The 21543-nt window shown below is 37.3% G+C and overlaps 1 protein-coding gene across 2 annotated transcripts in view; it reads right to left on the reverse strand.

The window, feature by feature from the left end:
• kalrna (kalirin RhoGEF kinase a) overlaps positions 1-21543 on the reverse strand; it is a 277075-nt gene that overhangs the window by 90098 nt on the left and 165434 nt on the right. For both annotated transcript variants that reach the window (XM_079619850.1, XM_079619849.1), the window contains exons 12-20: positions 19153-19322; positions 16546-16720; positions 16146-16341; positions 10022-10188; positions 8068-8187; positions 4069-4287; positions 1593-1742; positions 1205-1319; positions 928-1043 (exon numbers count right to left, since the gene is read on the reverse strand). In XM_079619850.1, the coding sequence (XP_079475976.1) occupies positions 928-1043; positions 1205-1319; positions 1593-1742; positions 4069-4287; positions 8068-8187; positions 10022-10188; positions 16146-16341; positions 16546-16720; positions 19153-19322 (1428 nt within the window). The remainder of the gene's footprint in view (positions 1-927; positions 1044-1204; positions 1320-1592; positions 1743-4068; positions 4288-8067; positions 8188-10021; positions 10189-16145; positions 16342-16545; positions 16721-19152; positions 19323-21543) is intronic.

The raw sequence follows: 21543 nt of genomic DNA on the forward strand, positions 1-21543 counted from the left end.
TCCATGGCAGAAACACGCTTCCATATATCTAATCTACTCTCTAGATTATAATTAGTATAAATTCACTATCATTTAAATAATTTTACTATATAATTTAAATATAATTTTACAAATTTTTAAGGCTGTCAATTCAATGATAATTTGGTACACTAATTATAAAAATGCTAAATTTAAGCAAATTCACAATTCAACCTTGAAGTACCATAATTCAATTAATATTTTTGCAAATTCTGCAGTTAGTAAGGAGGAGTCATATTGTTGTGTTCAAATACTGCTAGATGTAGCACAACACAATAGAAAAGAATGCAGATGTCGTAAGACACGTTTAAAAGCTGAACTACTTTGAATTTGACAATTTGAGTGTGTTTGTTTTCTAGCAGTCTTAAAACACGGTATTCATTGTGCCTGTCAGTGTGTGTTAGTTTCATTGTTTTGGTTCTGTCCTGTTCCTGTTTGCATGTGTTCCCATAGTTTGTTTCCATGGTTACTGATTATGTTAATCACCTGTCTCTAGTTCTGTTGATTAGCTATGCTGTGTATATAAGGCGTCAGTGTGTTCAGTTGTTTGTTTTGTGTTGTTTTTCCTGCCAAGTGTTTGCCCTGTGATCTCTGCTATTTTGGATTATTATAATTTTTTTTTATAAAAAGAGCTGCATTTAGATCTTTTCTTCATTGCCTGCCCAGACATGACAGTTTTTTTCTGCTTTCTACTGAAATCTAACATTTGAAGATACATTATTTCTTCTTTCCTTTTCTGGAGCATTCTTTCATCGTAAAACATACTAACAACAAAAACTCAGACACACATTTACAGAGCACAAAACATGCATGCCCACAAAAGTACAACACCAAAAAACATGCAGTTACTGGAGTATATTAACACACATACACACACACACACACACGAGTGTAGTTCAGTGTTGTCACCTGTTTGGCACTGTGTTCAAACACCACGTACTGCTGACACTGATCCAAACGCCGCTTCTTCATGGTCCAGAAATGCAGAACTCTGTTTTCCCTCTGTAGCAGTTCATTCAGGATGGCTGTACAAACACATGACCAATGCTTAACAGGAATAAACAAATGACTGGACAAATGAAGAGTGTTTTGTGAGAGAAAAGAATAAATTCAAAGCTAAAACAACTGCTTAAGATATCAGATTCTGACATAATTAAATGCGACAACACAGCGTACAAGCTCTGACCTTTGACCTGTTGCTCAGGACCGCGGGTGTTGGTGGATGACCCCTGAGTGCTGACGTTATTCCGATGGATGTATTTCAGGAAAACCTCAGCGTTTCGCCTGGCCAGAGTACATGCCTGAAAAAACACAGATTCAAACCAGACCCTCACATAACAAAGTAAAAACGTTTAGACTGAATTTATTTCTCATGATCCTGGACAGCTTTTGATCTAAAAGTTCTTGAATACTAGCTTTGTATAAAAATATAATATATTGTGGCCTATAAATTGTGCCTGCTCCTCTGTAAGATGCAGAGAAACTTCTGCGATTGCTATTATGAAGTTGATCAATTCCTCTGGGCTTGCGTGAGACTGATAAAGAGTTTGCGAGATCGCTGTTGGTTCAGTGACCTTGAGAAAAGCCTCTTTCTGCTCCAGGTGTTTGCTGATGAGAGGCAGAACATGATCCGTCTCCGCTGAAGGTCCCGGTTTATCATGAGCTCCACACCAGTCCTCATCTCGACGGTACTCCTGCTCCAGACTCTCCAGCACACTACACACCTGTGAAGAAGGAGGGTTTGTGAAGATGAGCAGGATTTAGAGATTGGGATGTTGTCACTAGCTGGTTGGATATGATATGTCTATATGACTTTCAATTGAATGTTTATTACAGTTTCTAGGTGTTATTATTAGTTCAATTATTTTGATTTTATATAATTTTATGAATTTTTTTCCAGATCGTTGTTGTAGCAGAACGCACCTGTTCAGTAAAGTTTTAAACCATCAAGCGTCCCCTAGAAGAAGATCACTTTGCACTTACTAGCTAGTAAAATTGCCAACCCTTTTGAAAAAGAAGTACACTTTAGCAAACTTTTAAAAAGAGTGCTCAATATAGATACACTTTAAAAGAATATACGTGTTTTCAGACACTTAAATGCATGCTATTTACAATTACTGTAAATTAAAATGTGTTTTAGTTGAAATTTGATAACGCAATTAGCTTAACTTAAGAGTGACTTCTATTGTCATTGAAATAGGGTTAAAGTGTACTATCAAATGTACTGACAAGAAATTATGGTATGGCTAAAAATGTCATTACTGTTGAAACTTATGTCATCTATTTAAATTAGAGCTGTCAAACCGATTAATTGTGATTAATCATTTCTAACATAAAAGTTTGTGTTTATACAATGTATCTGTATATATATGTGTGTGTGTGTGTGTGTTTGTTTGTGTGTGTGTGTGTGTGTGTTTGTGTGTGTGTGTGTGTGTGTGTGTGTGTGTGAGTGTGTGTGTGTGTGTGTGTGTGTGTGTGTTTGTGTGTGTGTGTGTGTGTGTGTGTTTGTGTGTGTGTGTGTGTGTGTTTGTGTGTGTGTGTATACATATATTATATAAACAAACTTTTATGTTAGATGTGATTAATCGCGATTAATAACGATTAATTGATTTGACAGCACTAATTGAAATATATTTTTAATTACACATTTGTAATGTTTCTTTGTAAATAAATTGACTTTTAATGTAACATAAAATAACATACTACAGTTAAAATTAATATAAAGTACTTTACATGTGTTTTAGTATGTTAGTCAACACATCAAAATAAGTGTACTTCTTTAAGGTATGACAAAATATTGGTAATTTTTTTTTATTTAAAATGTACTTTAAACTAAAACTTTTAATTTGAGATTATTACAAAGTGCACTTTTCAAAAGTGTACTAAAAGGATTAGTTCACTTTCAATTTTTTTTATTGCTGATAATTTACTCATCCTGATGTCATCCAAGATCCATGTCTTTCTTTCTTCAGTCGAAAAGAAATGAAGGTTTTTGAGGAAAACATTCCAGGATTTTTCTACACAGAATGGACTTCAATGTAAAACCATCTATCCCAATGTTCAAAAGAAGGTTCAAATGTCCGTCTCAATGCAGCTTAAAAGTCTCAACACGATCCCAGCCGAGAAATAAGAGTCTTATCTAGCGAAACGATCTGTAATTTTCTAAAAATAAATAAAAATGTATATACTTTTTAATCACAATTGTTTGTCTTGTGCTGGTCTGCCACGCATGCGCCACGCATCACGTAATCACGTTGGAAAGGTCACGTTCACGTCTATCTAAGTTATTTGTCTGTGTACTCCGGTTCAAAAAAGTGGGAAGGGTGAAAAACTCCATCTCATTTTTTCCTCCAACTTCAAAATCGTCCAACATCTTTGTTTTAATTTTAATTAATTTGTATTATTATTTAGATTTTTTTTTTGTGAACTTTCCAACGTGATGACGTAATACGTGGCGCGTTGCAGACCAGCACAAGACGAACAATTGTGGTTAAAAAGTCTATAAAAAAAAAAAAAAATGACCGATCTTTTCGTTAGATAAGACCCTTATTTCTCGACTGGGATCGTGTCGAGACTTTGAAGCTGCATTGAGACGGACATTTGAACCTTCTTTTGAACATTGGGATAGATGGTTGCCATTAAAGTCCATTCTGTGTAGAAAAATCCTGGAATGTTTTCCTCAAAAACCTAAATTTATTTTCGACTGAAGAAAGAAAGACATGGATCTTGGATGACATCGGGGTGAGTAAATTATCAGCAAACATTTTTTTGAAAGTGAACTAATCCTTTAAGAGTACACATAAGAAAAATAAGTCATGGAAGTGCACTCTCTTTAAGTACACTTAAGTGGCCTTTTATTTGATTAATATTATATTATCTGCAAGTACAGTTATATACTTTTAAAATTGGAAGATCACATTCAATCCAATTAAACAAGCTTCTTTTTCAAAAGGGTAATGTCCCATTAAAACTAATCCTAGGACACCTGACTGTCTTGGGTTGTATCAGACACTGCCCAAAAGGGTCATCTTATCGAGTGTCTCTCAGCACCTGTTCTGATGTCTTGTAGAAGGCCACGGAGGCATTAACCAGCTTGAGTCTGTCCTCCATCTTCAGCATGAGCTGCTGCCAGTGCACAGCCACCTTCTCAGCACAGCTGCGGATGGCCTCGGGGTCGAAGTGTCCCGCCTGTAACAGGATCTCAGCCTTCTGCTGCACCTGGAGTGCGCTCTGATGGGTCTTCTGGAGAGAGTTAGCGTGGAACAAAGACTGCAGGGAGAGAAAGAGTGAGAGAGAGAACAAACTGCTTAGATCGGAGGATGACAAAAACAATCTATCTTCGGTATGACACTACCGTACCTAACAACTATCATATATTTTTCTCTCTCCAGTATCCGTCCTGTATCACAATAGTTATATTTTGTCAAACTTTTACTTTTAAAGGGATAGTTCACCCAAACATGAAAATTAGCCCATGATTTATTCACCCTCAAGTTATCCTAGGTGTATACAGTATGACATTCTTCTTTCAGACGAATATAATCAGAGTTACATAAAAAAATGTCCTGGCTCTTCCAAGCTTTATAATGGCAGTGAATGGCTGCTTCTGTTTTGAAGTCCATAAAAGTGCACTATCCATCATAAAAGTGCATCTATCCATCATAAAAGTGCCTCTTTCCATCATAAAAGTGCATCTATGCATCATAAAAGTGCATCTTTCCATCATAAAAGTGCATCTATCCATCATAAAAGTGCCTCTTTCCATCATAAAAGTGCATCTATCCATCATAAAAGTGCCTCTTTCCATCATAAAAGTGCATCTATCCATCATAAAAGTGCCTCTTTCCATCATAAAAGTGCATCTATCCATCATAAAAGTGCATCTATCCATCATAAAAGTGCATCTATCCATCATAAAAGTGCATCTATCCATCTATCCATCATAAAAGTGTATCTATCCATCATAAAAGTGCATCTATCCATCATAAAAGTGCATCTATCCATCATAAAAGTGCACTATCCATGATAAAAGTGCATCTATCCATCATAAAAGTGCATCTATCCATCATAAAAGTGCATCTATCCATCATAAAAGTGCCTCTTTCCATCATAAAAGTGCATCTATCCATCATAAAAGTGCATCTATCCATCATAAAAGTGCCTCTTTCCATCATAAAAGTGCATCTATCCATCATAAAAGTGCATCTATCCATCATAAAAGTGCATCTATCCATCATAAAAGTGCATCTATCCATGATAAAAGTGCCTCTTTCCATCATAAAAGTGCATCTATCCATCATAAAAGTGCATCTATCCATCATAAAAGTGCATCTATCCATCATAAAAGTGCATCTATATCCATCATAAAAGTGCATCTATCCATCATAAAAGTGCATCTACTCATCATAAAAGTTCATCTATCCATCATAAAAGTGCATCTATCCATCATAAAAGTGCATCTATCCATCATAAAAGTGCTTCTATCCATCATAAAGTGCATATATCCATCATAAAATTGCATCTATCCATCATAAAAGTGCATCTTTCCATCATAAAAGTGCATCTATCCATCATAAAAGTGCCTCTTTCCATCATAAAAGTGCATCTATCCATCATAAAAGTGCTCCACACTGCTCCGGGAGGTCAAAAAAGGCCTTCTGAAGCGAAGTGATGAGTTTGTGTAAGAAAAATATCCATATTTAACACGTTACAAAGTAAAATTCTAGCTTCCGGCCAAACGCCCATACGCAGTCTACTTACGCCATAAAGCGCAACTTATGGCATCAGAAGTAGTGTAGCTTTTGGGTAAACTATCCCTTTAAGTCATTCCAAAGCATAATGTACTTTTGTTCTGTACTTTTACTGAAGTACTTGATTTGTGGACCTCATCCACCACTGCTAATTGCAAAACTTTATGTAAGGATAGTGGTCATGTGACAACAGTGTACAACAAATCACAGTGCACAATCTATTTTTTAAACTAGTATACAGTGCATACGTAGTAAATTCCATTTTGAACAGCCAATAATTCTACATGTTCTACAAAAAGGAGGTTACCCCTGCCTTTAATTTAACAAACTCTTAAATCACACACATTAAAAGAGACAGATCATTAAAAGTAAACATCTATTAGAGAAGATCATTTGAACATCTTTAACAGGACATTACCGAGCAGCCCTCCCACCCCAGACTGCTGACAGCTTGAGGGTTTCTACAGCCAAACACGGGTCTGTTTTCTATCTGCTGGCATTGTCATGATGAAGGAAAAAATAAATCTAACTTTAATAGTCAGCGACAGACATTTACGAGCAGAGTCGAGCAGGTAGAGCCTTGTCCAAAGCAGGAAACAGAGTCTGATCCCAAATCCTGTGATAAATGACATGACTACTGTACTAAGAGTAGAGGCTCATAGCAAACAGCACATTTAATTCCATTGCTTCACTTTCCTCAAAAAATACCTTAACGCTAAAATTGTATTGAGAATAAGTATTATTTGTCAGAATCTGGTCCTTAAATATACTGCGCTGAGGTTACCTAGTGCACTCAAAAGAAAAAGCTGTGAATTGCAGTAAAAACAGTGGAGCAGCTCCACCGGGAAGGAGTCTGTGGGTCATAAACCCTTCAGGAGAATGTTAAGATCCCTGTGTGCATTTTTATGAATGAACAGTTCTGTTGGATCTGTTTGGAATATTCTCAGAGTGATCACTTCCACACATCTAGAAGTGTTAACATGTATGCTGACAGCAAAGAGAAGGAAGCGCATGTCTGTCTTTGACTAAAAGTGAAGAGAGACCAGAGAGGTGTGTGAATTAGGATGAATTTAGGTTGATTGGGAGACTTAAAAAAAAAAAAAAAAAAAAATTATATGACTAAGATGCGACGATGATCATATAATTGACTATTTCAAATCGCAATCTCATTGACGAAAAAAGATTAGCAAAACTTTACCAAAATCTCTCTTTATTTTTGTTAAAAAAAGAGCAGACAAGATATTACAGATTGATGTAAGCGTCTCGTATGCCTGCTATAAACTGTGTGATTTCGGAAATCCTATAAGATCATTGCAAATCACACTGTACGACATGGATCTGATAAACTTGGGTACGACATGTGTGTAGACTGAGCGATGATGACACCTATTGAATCTTAGGCTACAACGCAATTAGTGTAGAAGAATAAAACATCATCAGCATGCGCTAGTGTAAAACAAATAGAGATTAATCACACTTTGGTCGCGGTCATGGCTTGGGAAAAGAGGCCATGAAAACTTGATATGCCAATTTTGCAAATGGAGCTCGAGGTAAGTAGTTTTAAGCTTTAGCGCCATGTTTCGGGACTTAATACACCATTTCATGTTGCATTATTATTTTATTAGCGAGTGTGTTAATTTATTCGATAAATGTAGCCTATAATAAATCAGGAAACTATGTGGTGAAATACACCATGCATACGATTTGACATTCTCTTGATTTATGCTTATAGGTGAAATTGCAATAATTCTGAAGAAATGTACAAATAAATGTCTCAAATGACGATCATAGTGATTGTAATTTTGAGCAAAATAATAGTGATTATCAGTTTAACCATTATGCAGTATGGCGAAAATGTGACACAACTAGACTAGAAATGGCCAAAGATTTAGGCCTGGTTTCACAGACAGGGTTTAGATTGAGCCAGGATTAGGCCTTAGTTTAAACGTCAAAACAACGGCACTGACATAATTTAAGATATGTCAGTGCAAAATGCTTTCAGTTAAAACAGCTCAAACATGCATTTTAGTCTGGGACTCGGCTTTAAGCCTTTGAAACCGGGGGATTGTCGACTAAAACATGACTAAACAAAAACAGAGCAAGGTTGACTACATATTACAAAAACTTAAAAGTGCATTTAACACAGGATTTTTTTTTTTTGACAAAATGAACACTAGATGGAGCAAATGAATCGGTGTCTAGACACATAGTGGATAAGAACATCCTGATCAAACCTGCGTGATCCAACAAAAAACACAAGTTCAAGATGAATTGACTAGAGCCTGTGTTGTGTGTTTACCTCTATCGCCAGCTGGAACTGTTCATGTTCTCTCTGTAGTTGTTCAGCCTCTGACAGTGAGCTTGCGTTCACCATACTGGCATCCAACATAGACTCGCCGTTACGAATCCAACCCAGGATCTAAACAACAACAAATACAACAAAAGCTTCTTTAGCTCTGAAACACACAGTATCGATATAACCTTATTCAATACATCTATCTAACCACCTTGTGTAAAAGTAGTACACTTGACTTTAGTATACTAAAAAGAATACTTATCACAAAAATAATATACTATAAAAGACACTTAAGTTGCTATAAAAGATGAGTTTGAATGGCACCCTTGTGAAAAAGCGACTTCAGACCAAGCCATTTTAAATTTGCGTCGGGCGCTATAGTCATTTATCCCCTAGATGTATTTTGATGTTTGCAATAAAATCCAGGAATCATCTGCATGAAATACCAAACTGATATACAGTAGCTGTCAAACTGATCTGAATATTGACCCTAGTGCTATCCTGAGGAGACTCCCTCGGCTCATTTCTCTCCATTAGCGCTTGTAGCGGCTGACACTTTAGGGCCGTCCCTGGCGACAGCACTTTGGCCCTCACTTACGCTCTGAATGAGATTAGCTCTGAGAGACACACTGAATCAGCCATCACAGCCGCTTGCATCTCTCTCCATTGATTATCAATCAGAGGAAGTGCCAGTGACAGAGACAAGAGAGAGACACACGAGACTAGAGTGTGTAGAGCTCAGGACTGTGGTATATCAAGAGCGTGAGATACAACACTCTTTTGCTTCATACAGACGAGCAACCTACGGTGTCCAGTATTTTGTCATCTGTAACAACTGGACCAATGAGGGTGAGTCCTCTGAAAGTGTGGTATTATGGGTAAGTGGTCAACCTTGGTCCTGGAGATGCCCCAATAGCACACATTTTGGATGTTTCTAAGAGCCTGTTTACAGCTGGTATTAAGATGCGTTTTGGTCGATCGGATCACAAGTAGACGAGGGAGACACATTCCCGTTTACACCTGGTGTTGTAATCCGTCTCTTTTGTCCACTTTCAAACACTTATGTCCTGATTTCTTCGAGGGGTGGGTCTATGGGCGGGTAAATGTATGTTTTTTTTTAGATCTTTCAATCTAATGGACAAAATAAGCTTGTGTAATTTACATAGAAACTCAACCGGAGACAACGGAAAACACAGAGATCATCAGCTTTTGTTTCTGCTTAAGACCAGCCGAACGCTGTGAGTGTGTGTTAGAAATCAGGAATGGCGAGAACATTGTGCTTGGTGCGTTTTTCATCTTCAAACCAAACTTGGGTCTTTAGCCGAAAAAGTTTAAATCCCATCTGGCTAGAGCTCTTCCCTTAATAATGTTCACTCATTAGATCAGTAGACGGAGAGTAGACAGTGTTTTGTGTCTATTTGAACACAATCAACCTCATGAGAGTTTACACTACGAAAGCAATCCGGTCAAATGGGTTTTCGTCAACCTCTGGAAGTAGTTGAAAGTGGACAAGCTCAAATGGTTTTAGACCCGTTTACACCTGTATTTAGCGTCATCCACTTGTGATCCGATCGACCAAAACTCATCTTAATACCAGCTGTAAACAGTTCATTAAACACTTATTTCAGGTCTTAGAGTCTCTACCAATCAGCTGATGAATTGAATCAGGAACACATACAGTACAACATGTGCCGTGTCAGAGTACTCCAAGGTCAAGGATGGCAAACACTATACAGTATGGAAAGTGTGCTAAAAATATATATATTTTTGGGATATAATTTGCAGCTGTGCTTCTAAACAGCTAATATCTGATTGCTCTTTATCCCAAATACCACAGTAAGAATATGAAGAAAACAAAAGACAGCCAGACAGCAAGAATACATTTTCATTGATGAAGTTTCACTGTCCCTGAGATAGATAAGCAGGTATGCAGTATATGCAAGAGAGTGTGTTTTACCTGTTTAACCTCAGCCTGTAGGTGGCGCAGCTGCACAACCTGCTCCAGGTGTTTCTGTGTGTGTTCAGCACTCAAGTCCAGCTCGTGCTGTTTCTCATGAAGAAACTCCAACAACTCCTGAACCTGAGTGGCCAGATCCACCTCCTTCTCACCGGTCAACTCAATACCTGCATATTACACACAAATACACACTTCTGTTTATACTCCTGCTGAATCTACAGTATCTATATCGTCTGAGAGAACATGTTCACAGCTCAACACCACTGGGTGGCAGTATGACAGCTAGTTCAAATCCTCAGCATCTACAGAACGCTCTTACTTTCCTCAACCTGATTTACTATAGGCTAATCATAGATCTTCATTCAAGGGCAGTTTAAGTAAAGGGTCATTTACAGTCAGCAAAATAAAGCCCAACATGTGTGAAGTGATGGGGAGTATACACTCTAAAAAATGCTGGGTTGTTTCAACCCAATTTTGGGTCAAATATGGACAAACCCCAACCATTGGTTTAAAAATGTAATTTAAAAATTTAACCCAACGGCTGGGTTTGTCCATATTTGACCCAAAATTGGGTTGAAACAACCCAGCATTTTTTAGAGTGTAACCAGGAACAAAATATCAATTAAACAATTTAGCATCATTACACAAAAAAACAACAACAACAAACCAGTCAGAATCAAGTGTATCAGGGAATGAAAGAAACATTATTAAATTAGTTAAAAGTGAAAAACTGCCGAGAAAATAATGAAAAAAAGAATCTTCTCTTTTTTCCAAAAATTTTTTTTTCTTTAGATTTTGGGGTGAAATATATCCCATAATAGGTTAATTGGTGTTTTTAGCTAGTTCACTGAAAGAATAATCTAAATAAATTAATTTTGTCAGTTAATTAACTAATTAGAGCTAAAATATAAAACTGCGAGGTTTATTTAACTAAACTAAAGTAATAACTAAATAAATAAAGCACAGTGATATGTTAATAAACCATCTAGTAAAGCTTAATTTAGTCATTTTCTATGTTGTCCCAGCAAAATCACACACACCCCTCCATCGGACACGCAGGCATGTGTGAGAGATGGTCACAGTAATGTCTGGAACAGACGGTGTCCAAACCTCGAACAGAAGAGTGTCCTCAGCCAAGACCCATATGTGAGAGAGAGGGGGGTGAGAGTTGGGTCAGCAGTTTGAGGAGAGGAAGTCTGTTTCCAGTGTTAAAAATATCTGTGAGGCACAGAGCTGGACATTGGGGCGATATGAAGATAAAAGCAGAGAGGAAGAGTAATGTGTGTTGAAGACACCGACAGTTGAAGAGATGGGTGACATAAGAACTGAGTGTTTAGGCTTGATTGTTTTTACTCAGTTCTTTATATACAGCCCATGTGACTGCGGACCGGAGATCACAGCACAGCGGAGTCGGATACCCATTGGTCCATATTGCTGTGTCTCTGAAGACTGCCATATATTATTGACACGCTGTCACCTGACACTTCTTCTCTCCTCTCTCTGTATCTCTGCATCTATTCCTCTATTAAATCCAACCAGATCTCATGAGAATTTGTGAGAACCGAATGAGTATTGTGCGAGTTTGCATTAACTTGCATGATCTGACATGTACAAAAGCGTACGATTTGTAGGTAAAACGTTACCATGAAGGTAAACTAATCACCAGCAGAAACAGTAGAAACATACAAATTAGATTGTATGAATTGTACGAAATCATAATTTCGCAACCAATTCACAAAAAACGTTTGCCAAATAATTGTCATGAGACCGTTGATGACTGATCAAGAGATCTCTCTTAGCCTCTCACAATGATAAATATCATTTAGACGTGTTCACTCTATAGTGCGCACACACTCACACACACAGATACAGGACACTTTGAGACAGTCTCTTTAAAAATAACTATGACGCATACAAAAAAAAGTGATTTTTCAGAGTTCTGAACTCCCATCAAGCCAGTTGCAGAGATAATAGTGTTCATGCTTATTATGATTATTATTGTGCAGGCAGCCCATAAAGATGCCCTTCGAGGTGTTTTTTTATTGAGTTGATCATCGAGGACTGCCATAATAACAGATTTAACACCAAATACTTTCATTTTCTACTTAATAATTTTTTTGAGAATTGAAGAATTTGAGAATTGCCCCTATTATACTTTTTCGAATATTACTTTTCATGCATCGTGCAATACTGCTGTTTGTGAATGTAAAAGGTCTGAAAAGTTTTAAAGATCAAAGTGCAAGAAAAATAGTCATTGTCTCCTAAACAAAGACTAGATTCTGAACTTCTGTAACGAGTCGTCAGCAATTCCAGTCTTACTTCCTGTTCCTTTCCTACAAAACAATGTGACAGATTTGCATAATTCCAAACTATGGTCTTCATTGGCTGCACGCGAACAGCGTCTACACTGTGGTTGTAGCTGAGTCCTGGAAGAGTTTTGTTTGTGTTGTTCACATGTCGAGAAGACGCTGTTTTCAGCACTGCAAATCCACTTTGAAGCCTGAGGAAGCCTCTGGAGCAGAAATTCAGATATTGTAATGGATGTTTGGTTTGCAACACGCACTTGTAAGCAGTCGACCAATCACAATAGACTAGGCCTTCTGACCAATCAGAGCACAGTGGGGTCGTGGAAAAGCGGGTTTAGAGAGACAGAATCTTCAAACTAACCGGTTTTCAGACTCTTTGAGTCGTTTTTTTACTTTGGATGCATGTAAACCTATTGTAAGAGACAAAGGCTACGTTTACACGTGAATGGCTTTTTTCATAAACGGACATTTCACCCCTCTCCGTTTTCAAAAATAACATCGTGCACACCTGTCAGTTTTCAGAAAAGTGTTCGTTTACACGAACCCGTGTATATGCCGTCTAGAGCATGCCAAACCTGTAGGTGGCAGTGTAACGAGAAGCTCAAGCCCACGTTAGCCAATCAGAATCCCGAAAATAGTCTCATACTGTGACGGCGGCTGCCTAAAACTCAGTTTTTCTCCGTTTAAATGCAAACGTGCAAACGAAGTTTTCCAAAATCTCCACTCTGGCCGGAGTTTTTAGAAAGAATCATTTTCAGAGGAGAATTCTCCGTTTGCGTGTAAACGAAGGGCACAAACGAAGGGAAATGTCTACGTTTTAAAAAATAACCAAATAACCAAACGGGGCCAAAAATAGGAACCTTTTAAATAGGAGCACTTTAATATTTTTTCTAGAATCGCATTTAGGACTTATTGGAGTTTTTTAAACTTCTTTCTTAAGGGACTGTTCGTTATTTATTTAAGGGGCCACCGGAGGAGTTTTGAGATCTATAGTCAAAAAAGACTTGACCCTCCCTTCGCCACCAATACATTTTTCTATGACCCTCCGAAATGATTGTGAAAAAAGGCATGACCCTCCCCGATCATTTATTGATTACTTCTGTACTGGTTTGCGCTTGGCAAAGATGTTCAGATATCTCTATGCCTCTACACCAAACGTTCATTAAAAGACTCCTGCACACCCGCCTTTTTCAAACTGGCGCAGCGCTGACTCGCGATAGATAGAAACTGCATGATTTGATTTGTTAAACATGAGGATTATCCACGCTAACGTTAACCTAGACAATTGTTCGCTGTTCTTAGGCGCATAACCAAGTGTGTGTGCGGAGTGTGTAGCGCGCCGCGCACTGCATGACATGGAGGCGCCGATGCGATTTGCATTTTCCTATCAACAGTGGAAACAACTTAAAATACTATATTTCTGGCCATACAGAAAATAATAATGCATCAGTCGCAATACTTTTATTTGTGTAAACTCACAATAACAAGAAAACGTTTTGCTTTCGTAAAATAAAATAAAACAATCAGGGCGCGCTTTCATGGTCTCCGTGAACTGTAGTGCGTCAAAAAAAAAAAAAACATATCGTAGGCTATATAGCATACTAGCCTCAAATATATGAAAAAATATCTATATAAAGCTTGATATGTCCAATTTTAAACGAAAAAAATCAAATCGAAAGCAAATATCATTTGATTATGTAATCCGTATAGTATAAGATGCATTTCTCTTAAAGGCGCACTTTACAGCGGAGATGTATGGAGACATGTTTGCAGCGGACACTGATTTAGAAAAAAAGAGTTTATTAATAAACAATTAAAATGCATCGTTATTTTTACATATATATTATTTATTATCATTAGCCTGCTTTTGCATCAAGATTATACATGCGCTTGAGCGCAGAATGGGCTATATCCCATGCAGTATTTAAGCAGAAATTAACTTGCGAGCGACAAATATGTATATGGCAACAATACATTTACTATATTTGACATTATTTAATTAGTAAGTATCCAGCTCTTTACATTAAATTTTTTTGAGTTAACAATTAGGCTAGTTAATGAACTAATAAAATAATAGAACAAGTTAAGATGCTAACTATAATTCTATTTAGCATGACTTGTTCCTCCTCGCAAATGACTGTTTTAAGGTGACTGTTCTCTGTTCTTTTAAGGAAGATCTGTTTTCACATCTGATTTACTGTATCTTGAAGATTGTTGTATTGTGTTGTATCTTCTGTTATAAAGATTGACATTTCGTTAATTAAAAAAATGAGCACATAAGGTTGTTAAAATGTTCTGTTAGATGTTCTGTGTTTACTACTTTTTGAATTGTGTATAATAATATATCTAATGAAGATATATTAACAAAAAAATCATATATTATATATAAAACATAGCCTAGGCTATATAAAATAAAATAAAGGTCCTCATTGGTTAATTTTGCCTGGGGCCCCCACTCAGTGTTGGTTCGCCTCTGTCTTGCGATGAATAAGGGGCTGTTTACACCTGGCCACTTCATGCGTGTTCTGTGATGGGATAGCTATCCGATCGTGAAAAGACCAGGTATAAATGCCCTCCGAAACGCATTCGAGACGGATTTGAATCCGGTCGCTCAAACCACTTCAGGGGAGGTCTGGGTCACATTCCCGACAAAACTGGACATGTGTAAATGCATCTGGTTGTGGAAACCACATATGTAAATTGTACTCCTCCCAAAAAATGCAATAAAATAAAAAATAAACCTGAGAGCGTGTTATAGGCTAGCCTATATGTCATGTTATAGCCAGACATGACGACGCTACTGCAACACGCATCACTGCAGATGAGCCAACGTGCAAACTATTTGAAGAATTGAAGATAGGATTTAAATCCGTTTTGCAAAAACGCATTTATGCGACCACACCAGGTGTAAATGGAATCGTTTTGATAAATCAGACAGCTATCCGATCTGAGAAAACGCATGAAGTGGCCAGGTGTAAACAGCCCCAATGTAGCACGCGTCATTTGTGTTTGTTTTCAGACATGATAGCCTAACAGTCGTTTTATACTTGTGCTTATGCGATATCACAATTTTTGATCGTGGATGATGTAATATCTCCACGATCTGCTTTTGAAGAAATATGGTAGCCTATCGTGCTACAGCGCACATTCTATCAACTGCAGTTCTGGCGCCTCAGTCCCAAACTCGACGTAGGCTACATATCACATGCAGCGGTAGAGTCACAGCAGGACACTGCTTGTGATTCGCAATCACAAAAGTTTATTGCTCGTGGTAAACATTTCATTGGCGTTCTGTTCTGACATGATGCACTTTTTCTGAGCGCGTGCACACTGTCAAACAGCGCCAAACTGGACTTGATCTTTCCATCTTTCGCGTCTGATTTTTGTTGGGTCAGACCCATCTGCTAGCTATGGGGGGACCGAGACTGAGAGAGCTACATGGAAAAATATGCACAAAACAAGCCACTTTGAAAGTTTGTTGTTTTCATGAATACAAAAGTTGGGTGACCCTCCCCCTAGACTAAAAAAAAGTTGGATGACCCTCCCCTCAACAAAGAATAAAAAGGCATGACCCTCCCCTATTTTCATCCGGTGGCCCATTCCATAAATACCGAACGGTCCCTAAGAGGATTTTTGCAGCCCCTGGTCATTTTTTTGAGTGCAATATGCATCAGGCAGTCAGTGAACAGACTGTGGGCGAGAACCTGGAGATACCAAGAGTACAACAACTTGTGACCACCAGCGATTTCATCTCTGTCAGTGTGAAAACACCTGTACTCTTTTTCATCTTCCTCCCTCTCTCTCTCTCTCTCTCTCACCTGAGGCTTGGACCTCCATGATGTACTGATGCAGGTCTTGACCCTGCTGCATAACCTCATAGGTCATGTTGTTCATGGCCAGCTTTCTCTCTGCGTGCCGCTGGAGTCTCTGTTCGGCCAGACTGGGTTCTTCTGCGCTAAAGTCGTTCACCTGTCGAACCAGGTCCTCATTCCACGCGTCTAACTCTGCTGTTACCTGCAGGACAGGAAGGATAGTTCAACACCTGATGACATTCTCACAGCAGTTATAAATCAATCACGTCAGTCATTTATGAGGAACAATGAGATCATGACATTTTAAAATTCATCTCATCATTCAAGGTCAAGAACTGATTTTTAAAAAATCTCTATTGAGAAAATGATTGAAACACTATCTAGCATGCAAACACACTGTCTTCACCTCGATGGTGTACTGCTCAAAGATGCGCAGTTGCAGGAAGATGTCCAGTTTGATCTTCCTCTCGTGGAAAAGTTCCTCCATGTGTCCCTGGGCCTCTTCTAGCTGCTGTAGGACGCCCTCGATGTGAGCGATAGAGCTCGTGTGAGGCATCTTATTACTGCTCATCGCCGAGTCTCTGAGAAACACACGACTAATGTGTTAAGAGTGTGAGTAAGGGTTCGTCTAGAAACATTACAATTAGCTCATATTAAAGGAATATTCTGGGTAAAGTTTATAAACATCTGTGGCATTCTGTAAATTACAGGTAATAATTTTAACTCCAGTTTGTCAAATAAAATTAGAAACACGTTCACACTAGTACACTTACAATTGATGTATGACAGACTTTTAACACACACACACTTATTGTTTTAATCTCTGGAATTTTCTGTGGGCCTTAATACAACTTTACACAGATGGCTTTGGTAAGTAGTCACACCAGTATTATTAAGCCAACAAATGTAATTTAGTGTTATGGATGTACTTTCAAAACAGTGTTATGGCTGCATATATTTTAAAACACTTATACGGTCCTGCATACTTGCAATGTAAGAACAAAAGCAGTGGAAAAACATACAATGTTCTGGTCATTTTTGTGCCAGGACAGTATCTGTTAAGGTTATGGACATTTCATTAAATTAATTAATGCATAATTCAAAATGGGGGTTAAACGGCATCATAATTCAGTGAGAATTCCATCATATTAACATAAATGTAATGTGTAGTCAGCACGCACGAAGAAGATACAAATAGACATAAATCATAAACGAGACTGACAAGGGAGTGAACATAACAGGGAGTACAAACACAAGGCGAACATAATGAAGACAGGTGCAAATTATAGGTAACCATAGAAACAAACGAGGACATAATCAATAACAAACTAAACAGAGCAGGGAAACAGGAACTAAAGAAAACAAAACAGAAATCAAAATAAGAGTCTATAATAGGGATGCTCATTCCGGTTAATCCGAAAACCGCCGCTCGTTATCCGATTATTAACCGTTAACTGATAAGATTTTAATATTGAATCGGCATTAAATAAAAATAAAATTAACGAGTGTCTGTGACCCGTTAAAAAGACAAAAAAAGAAATGAATACGGGTTTATTTTAACGTGCAAACAGCAGCAGAACAGATCAACAACAGAACCTGGATCCACATCAAATGATCACGCACCTGCAGCATTTCTGACAGTGACAACAGAGAAAAACAGAATGAAATAATATATATAAAAAAACTAAAATAGGCCTACACTAAAAAATTATTTTGTAACTTTTTTAAACTTTTTTTAACTTTTTTTTTTTTTTTTACAAATTAACAAATTAAGATGACAAGAAGAAAACACTGTTTGAAGCTTTGAAAATACTTTTTTTTTTTTTCATCAGACTACGTTTTTTTGTCAAATAAAAATAGCTGGCCAACCTCAATCCACCGCTTGTTTAGTTTTTATTTAAGCAAAAGTAACATGTCTACATGATTAAACTGGGTCTCCGATGGCACAGGTGTCCCGGGAATACAGAGATAATGTATCGCTAGAGTGGTCAACTTCGGAAAGCGCCTTTCATTTGCTTGTAGATGTTTGCTTTGCAAGTGATATTGCATTGTACTTGCACTCCTGCTTTATTTTAATACCGCGTAGGCAGCATATTTTGCAAGTTACTTTGTCGCCCTTTCTGTCGAAATGGTCCCACACAGTAAGCTACTTCTTTTCGCTTGCTTAATTTTGCTTGCTCAGCGAAGCATGTCTTTAGGCGCGTGTGGTTGCGCGTGTCGACGCACCCCGTCAGTTAACAAATATAGGCTATATACAATTTTTTTTTACTATTCAGCAAACAAACAACAAAAAAAGCTAAAAAAATATATATATATTTTTACTTTTAAACCGTTTAACTGATAGTATTAATCGGTCAAAATGTTTACTTTCGGTTAACGGTTAAACGGTCAATATGAGCATCCATAGTCTATAACTGTGATAATAGTACACCGATATCTGTTTTTTCAGACTTTTCTTAAGAGTGTGACTGTTAGACTTCCATTATGTATATTTACTGTAAAAACACATTCCAGTTGTCAAGATTTGGCTGGTGAGCATGGTCCTCTAAGCTGCTGCTGTAATATACCATTAAGTTGCCAAAAAGTATTTGGTAACACTGTTTTTTTACAGTGTCCTTGTTACATGTTCCATGTAGTTACTGTAGTAATAACTACAAATTATAAATACATGTAATTACATGCGATGTGACTAACTCTAAACCAAACCCTAACCCTATGGTAAGTGCATGTAGATAATTATGATTATTCAGTACTTAAATGTATAATTACACTGAAACATGAACACCTTAAAATAAAAAAAAGCTGTGAAGCAAAAAAACAAATCGCTAAGATTTCATCATCGCATTTTATGTTTCACCGGTGTCTGGTTTTCGGAATGTTTGGCATTTTAAATATCAAGGGTGTGTAAACATTTGAACAGGATCATTTGTGTCAGATCAAGTGAATATCGTCTGTGTAATGTAAATATTTTTGAGATTTTGAAAAGTATGTAAACTTGAGCACGTGTTGATACCTGAGCTGTTGCATAAGGTCTTCTCCCTCTTTAATGACGTTGAGTGTGGCCTCCAGTGTGGCCGTCTGCTGCTGCTGAAACTGCTTTATCAGCTCCTGAACCGAGTCAACCGAGTCCGAACAAACGTCCTCCAGCAGCTCCTTTTGCAGGTCCTCCATCCACGTCCACAACTGAAACACACACACACACACACACACACACACACACACACACACACACACACACACACACACACACACACACACACACACACACACACACACACACACACACACACACACACACACACACACACACACACACACACACACACACACACACACACACACACACACACACACACACGCACATTAATGCCTGTACTTTCAGGGATAACTTCTCATGATGTTTCTTCATGATATTCCTACTTTACTGCACTTAAACATTTTTCTAAGTAACTCAACATTTATTCCCCACAATGGAGCCAGAACCTGACCCACATACAAGCACAGAAACACACTAACTCCAGTAAAGACCTAAAAAAGTTTCTAAACTTTCCTACAGACTCAGAGATGGAGTGCACAGATTATAACTCTCATCTAACAATAATCTGCCCTGAATCCAATATTAGAAAGCAGCCAGAAACGTGTGCTCTCATTTCTCATGCTGCTTCCATTTTTAACATTTCAGTGTAAAAGATTCAACAGTATAGGAATGATTCCGACAGGTCATTAAAACTTAGAAGTAAATGATCCCCCAAACACTGGAGTGCTGTGTGGTGTAGTGTTTAAAGGTCAGTGCCGGTTCGAGCACCAAATGGACATTTAACATCAGGTTTTTCAAGAGGGACTGAACATTAAGTTATATAATCATATCATGACATAAAAAAGTCTCTTATGCTCGCCACTTTATTTGATCAAAACAGTAGTACCATTTTTTTTTATTGTGAAATATTATTACAATCTGATATAAAATGTTGTCTGTTTTAATAGTTTTTCAAAATGTAATTTAAATTTTCTCTTAGTTAAAAAAACCCCCAGAATACATAACATAATAATGTATACTATTAATATTTCACAATATTGCTGTTTTTATCGGATTTTAATCTAATAAATGCAGCCTTTGTGAGCATAAGAGACTTCTTCAAAAACTTTTTTATTTATTTATTTATAGTATAGCCTTAATTATTCCAAACTTTTGACAGGTAGCATAACATTAGTTTAGGGTTTTGTTTTGTGTTCATGTCTCTTATTATGTCATGCATTCTCACAGTCTTATCCTGTGTCCCAATGTCCATACTATCCTTCCTAAATATCCTAACTATCCATCCTAAATGTGAGATTACAGTGTGTCCCAAAAGCATAGTATTTTGCAAAGAGTATGCCAAAATTCCCAAGATGTTTCTTTTGCTGAATCCAAAATCGCACACTTCGCTATATAGTAGTAAAAACAGTATGTGACAAAAGAAAAATGTCCGAATTCACAGTACTCATAAAAGAATAGGAAAAAAGTCCCCGGATGACCTAAATCTTCCGGTGAGATTCTGAAGTGTGCATACGATGGACACTTTACTGTCCTGTAAGACGCAACTGATGCTGGTAGGTCACATGATAATGACAACATGGCGGATGTAGTACGCCTGGATTACATTCATACACACACTCATATAGCACACACTTTCTTAGCGGTCGTGAAGTAATTACTTATTCCAATTAGTAATGACAGTTTTATGACTCGTTGTTATCTGGCAATGAAATTAAATAAACAAGGTGAGTTTCAGGAATATTGTAAATTGTCAAGTTGTCAACCAAAATACAATAATAAGAAAATAGTCAAAACAGTGTCTTCAAGACTACTAATCTGTCATGTATAGAATTTCAATAAATACATACATAAACAAACAGACATTTCCAGAAAATCATAAAACACATACAGCATTAGATATGAGTTATTTTGCATAAATGAAATGAAAGAACCGTTAAAACGTTGTTAGCTGTTGTCATGGTAATGTGTGTGTGTTGTTTACTACCAGCTGTGGAAGACGATCAAAAACTGATTCGGTATGGTCTACATTTACTGTTCCTGTGCAAATAAACGTATGTCATCTTTGTGTTGCATTAAAAACATCTCTGTAAAATGCATTCTCACTGTTCGATGTGGAGGAATGGAATTATTTCTGTTCACAACTAATTCACTTGTGTGAGAAACAATTCATGGAGCCAATCTTGCTGACGGATCAACAGGACCAGAGAATATAAGTCACACAGGCATGTTTGATAAACATAAATCCCTCTTTGTACGACCTTACAGTGTTTCCACCTTTTGAACGATGATTTGCTATGACCTTTGTGATTATTTGATAAGGATTTTCAAAAAAAAAAAAAAAAAAATCACAGAGCAATTTGTTGATTA

The sequence above is a fragment of the Phoxinus phoxinus genome, assembly GCF_949152265.1.
Source record: "Phoxinus phoxinus genome assembly, chromosome: 7".
In the NCBI taxonomy this organism is placed as follows: domain Eukaryota; kingdom Metazoa; phylum Chordata; class Actinopteri; order Cypriniformes; family Leuciscidae; genus Phoxinus; species Phoxinus phoxinus.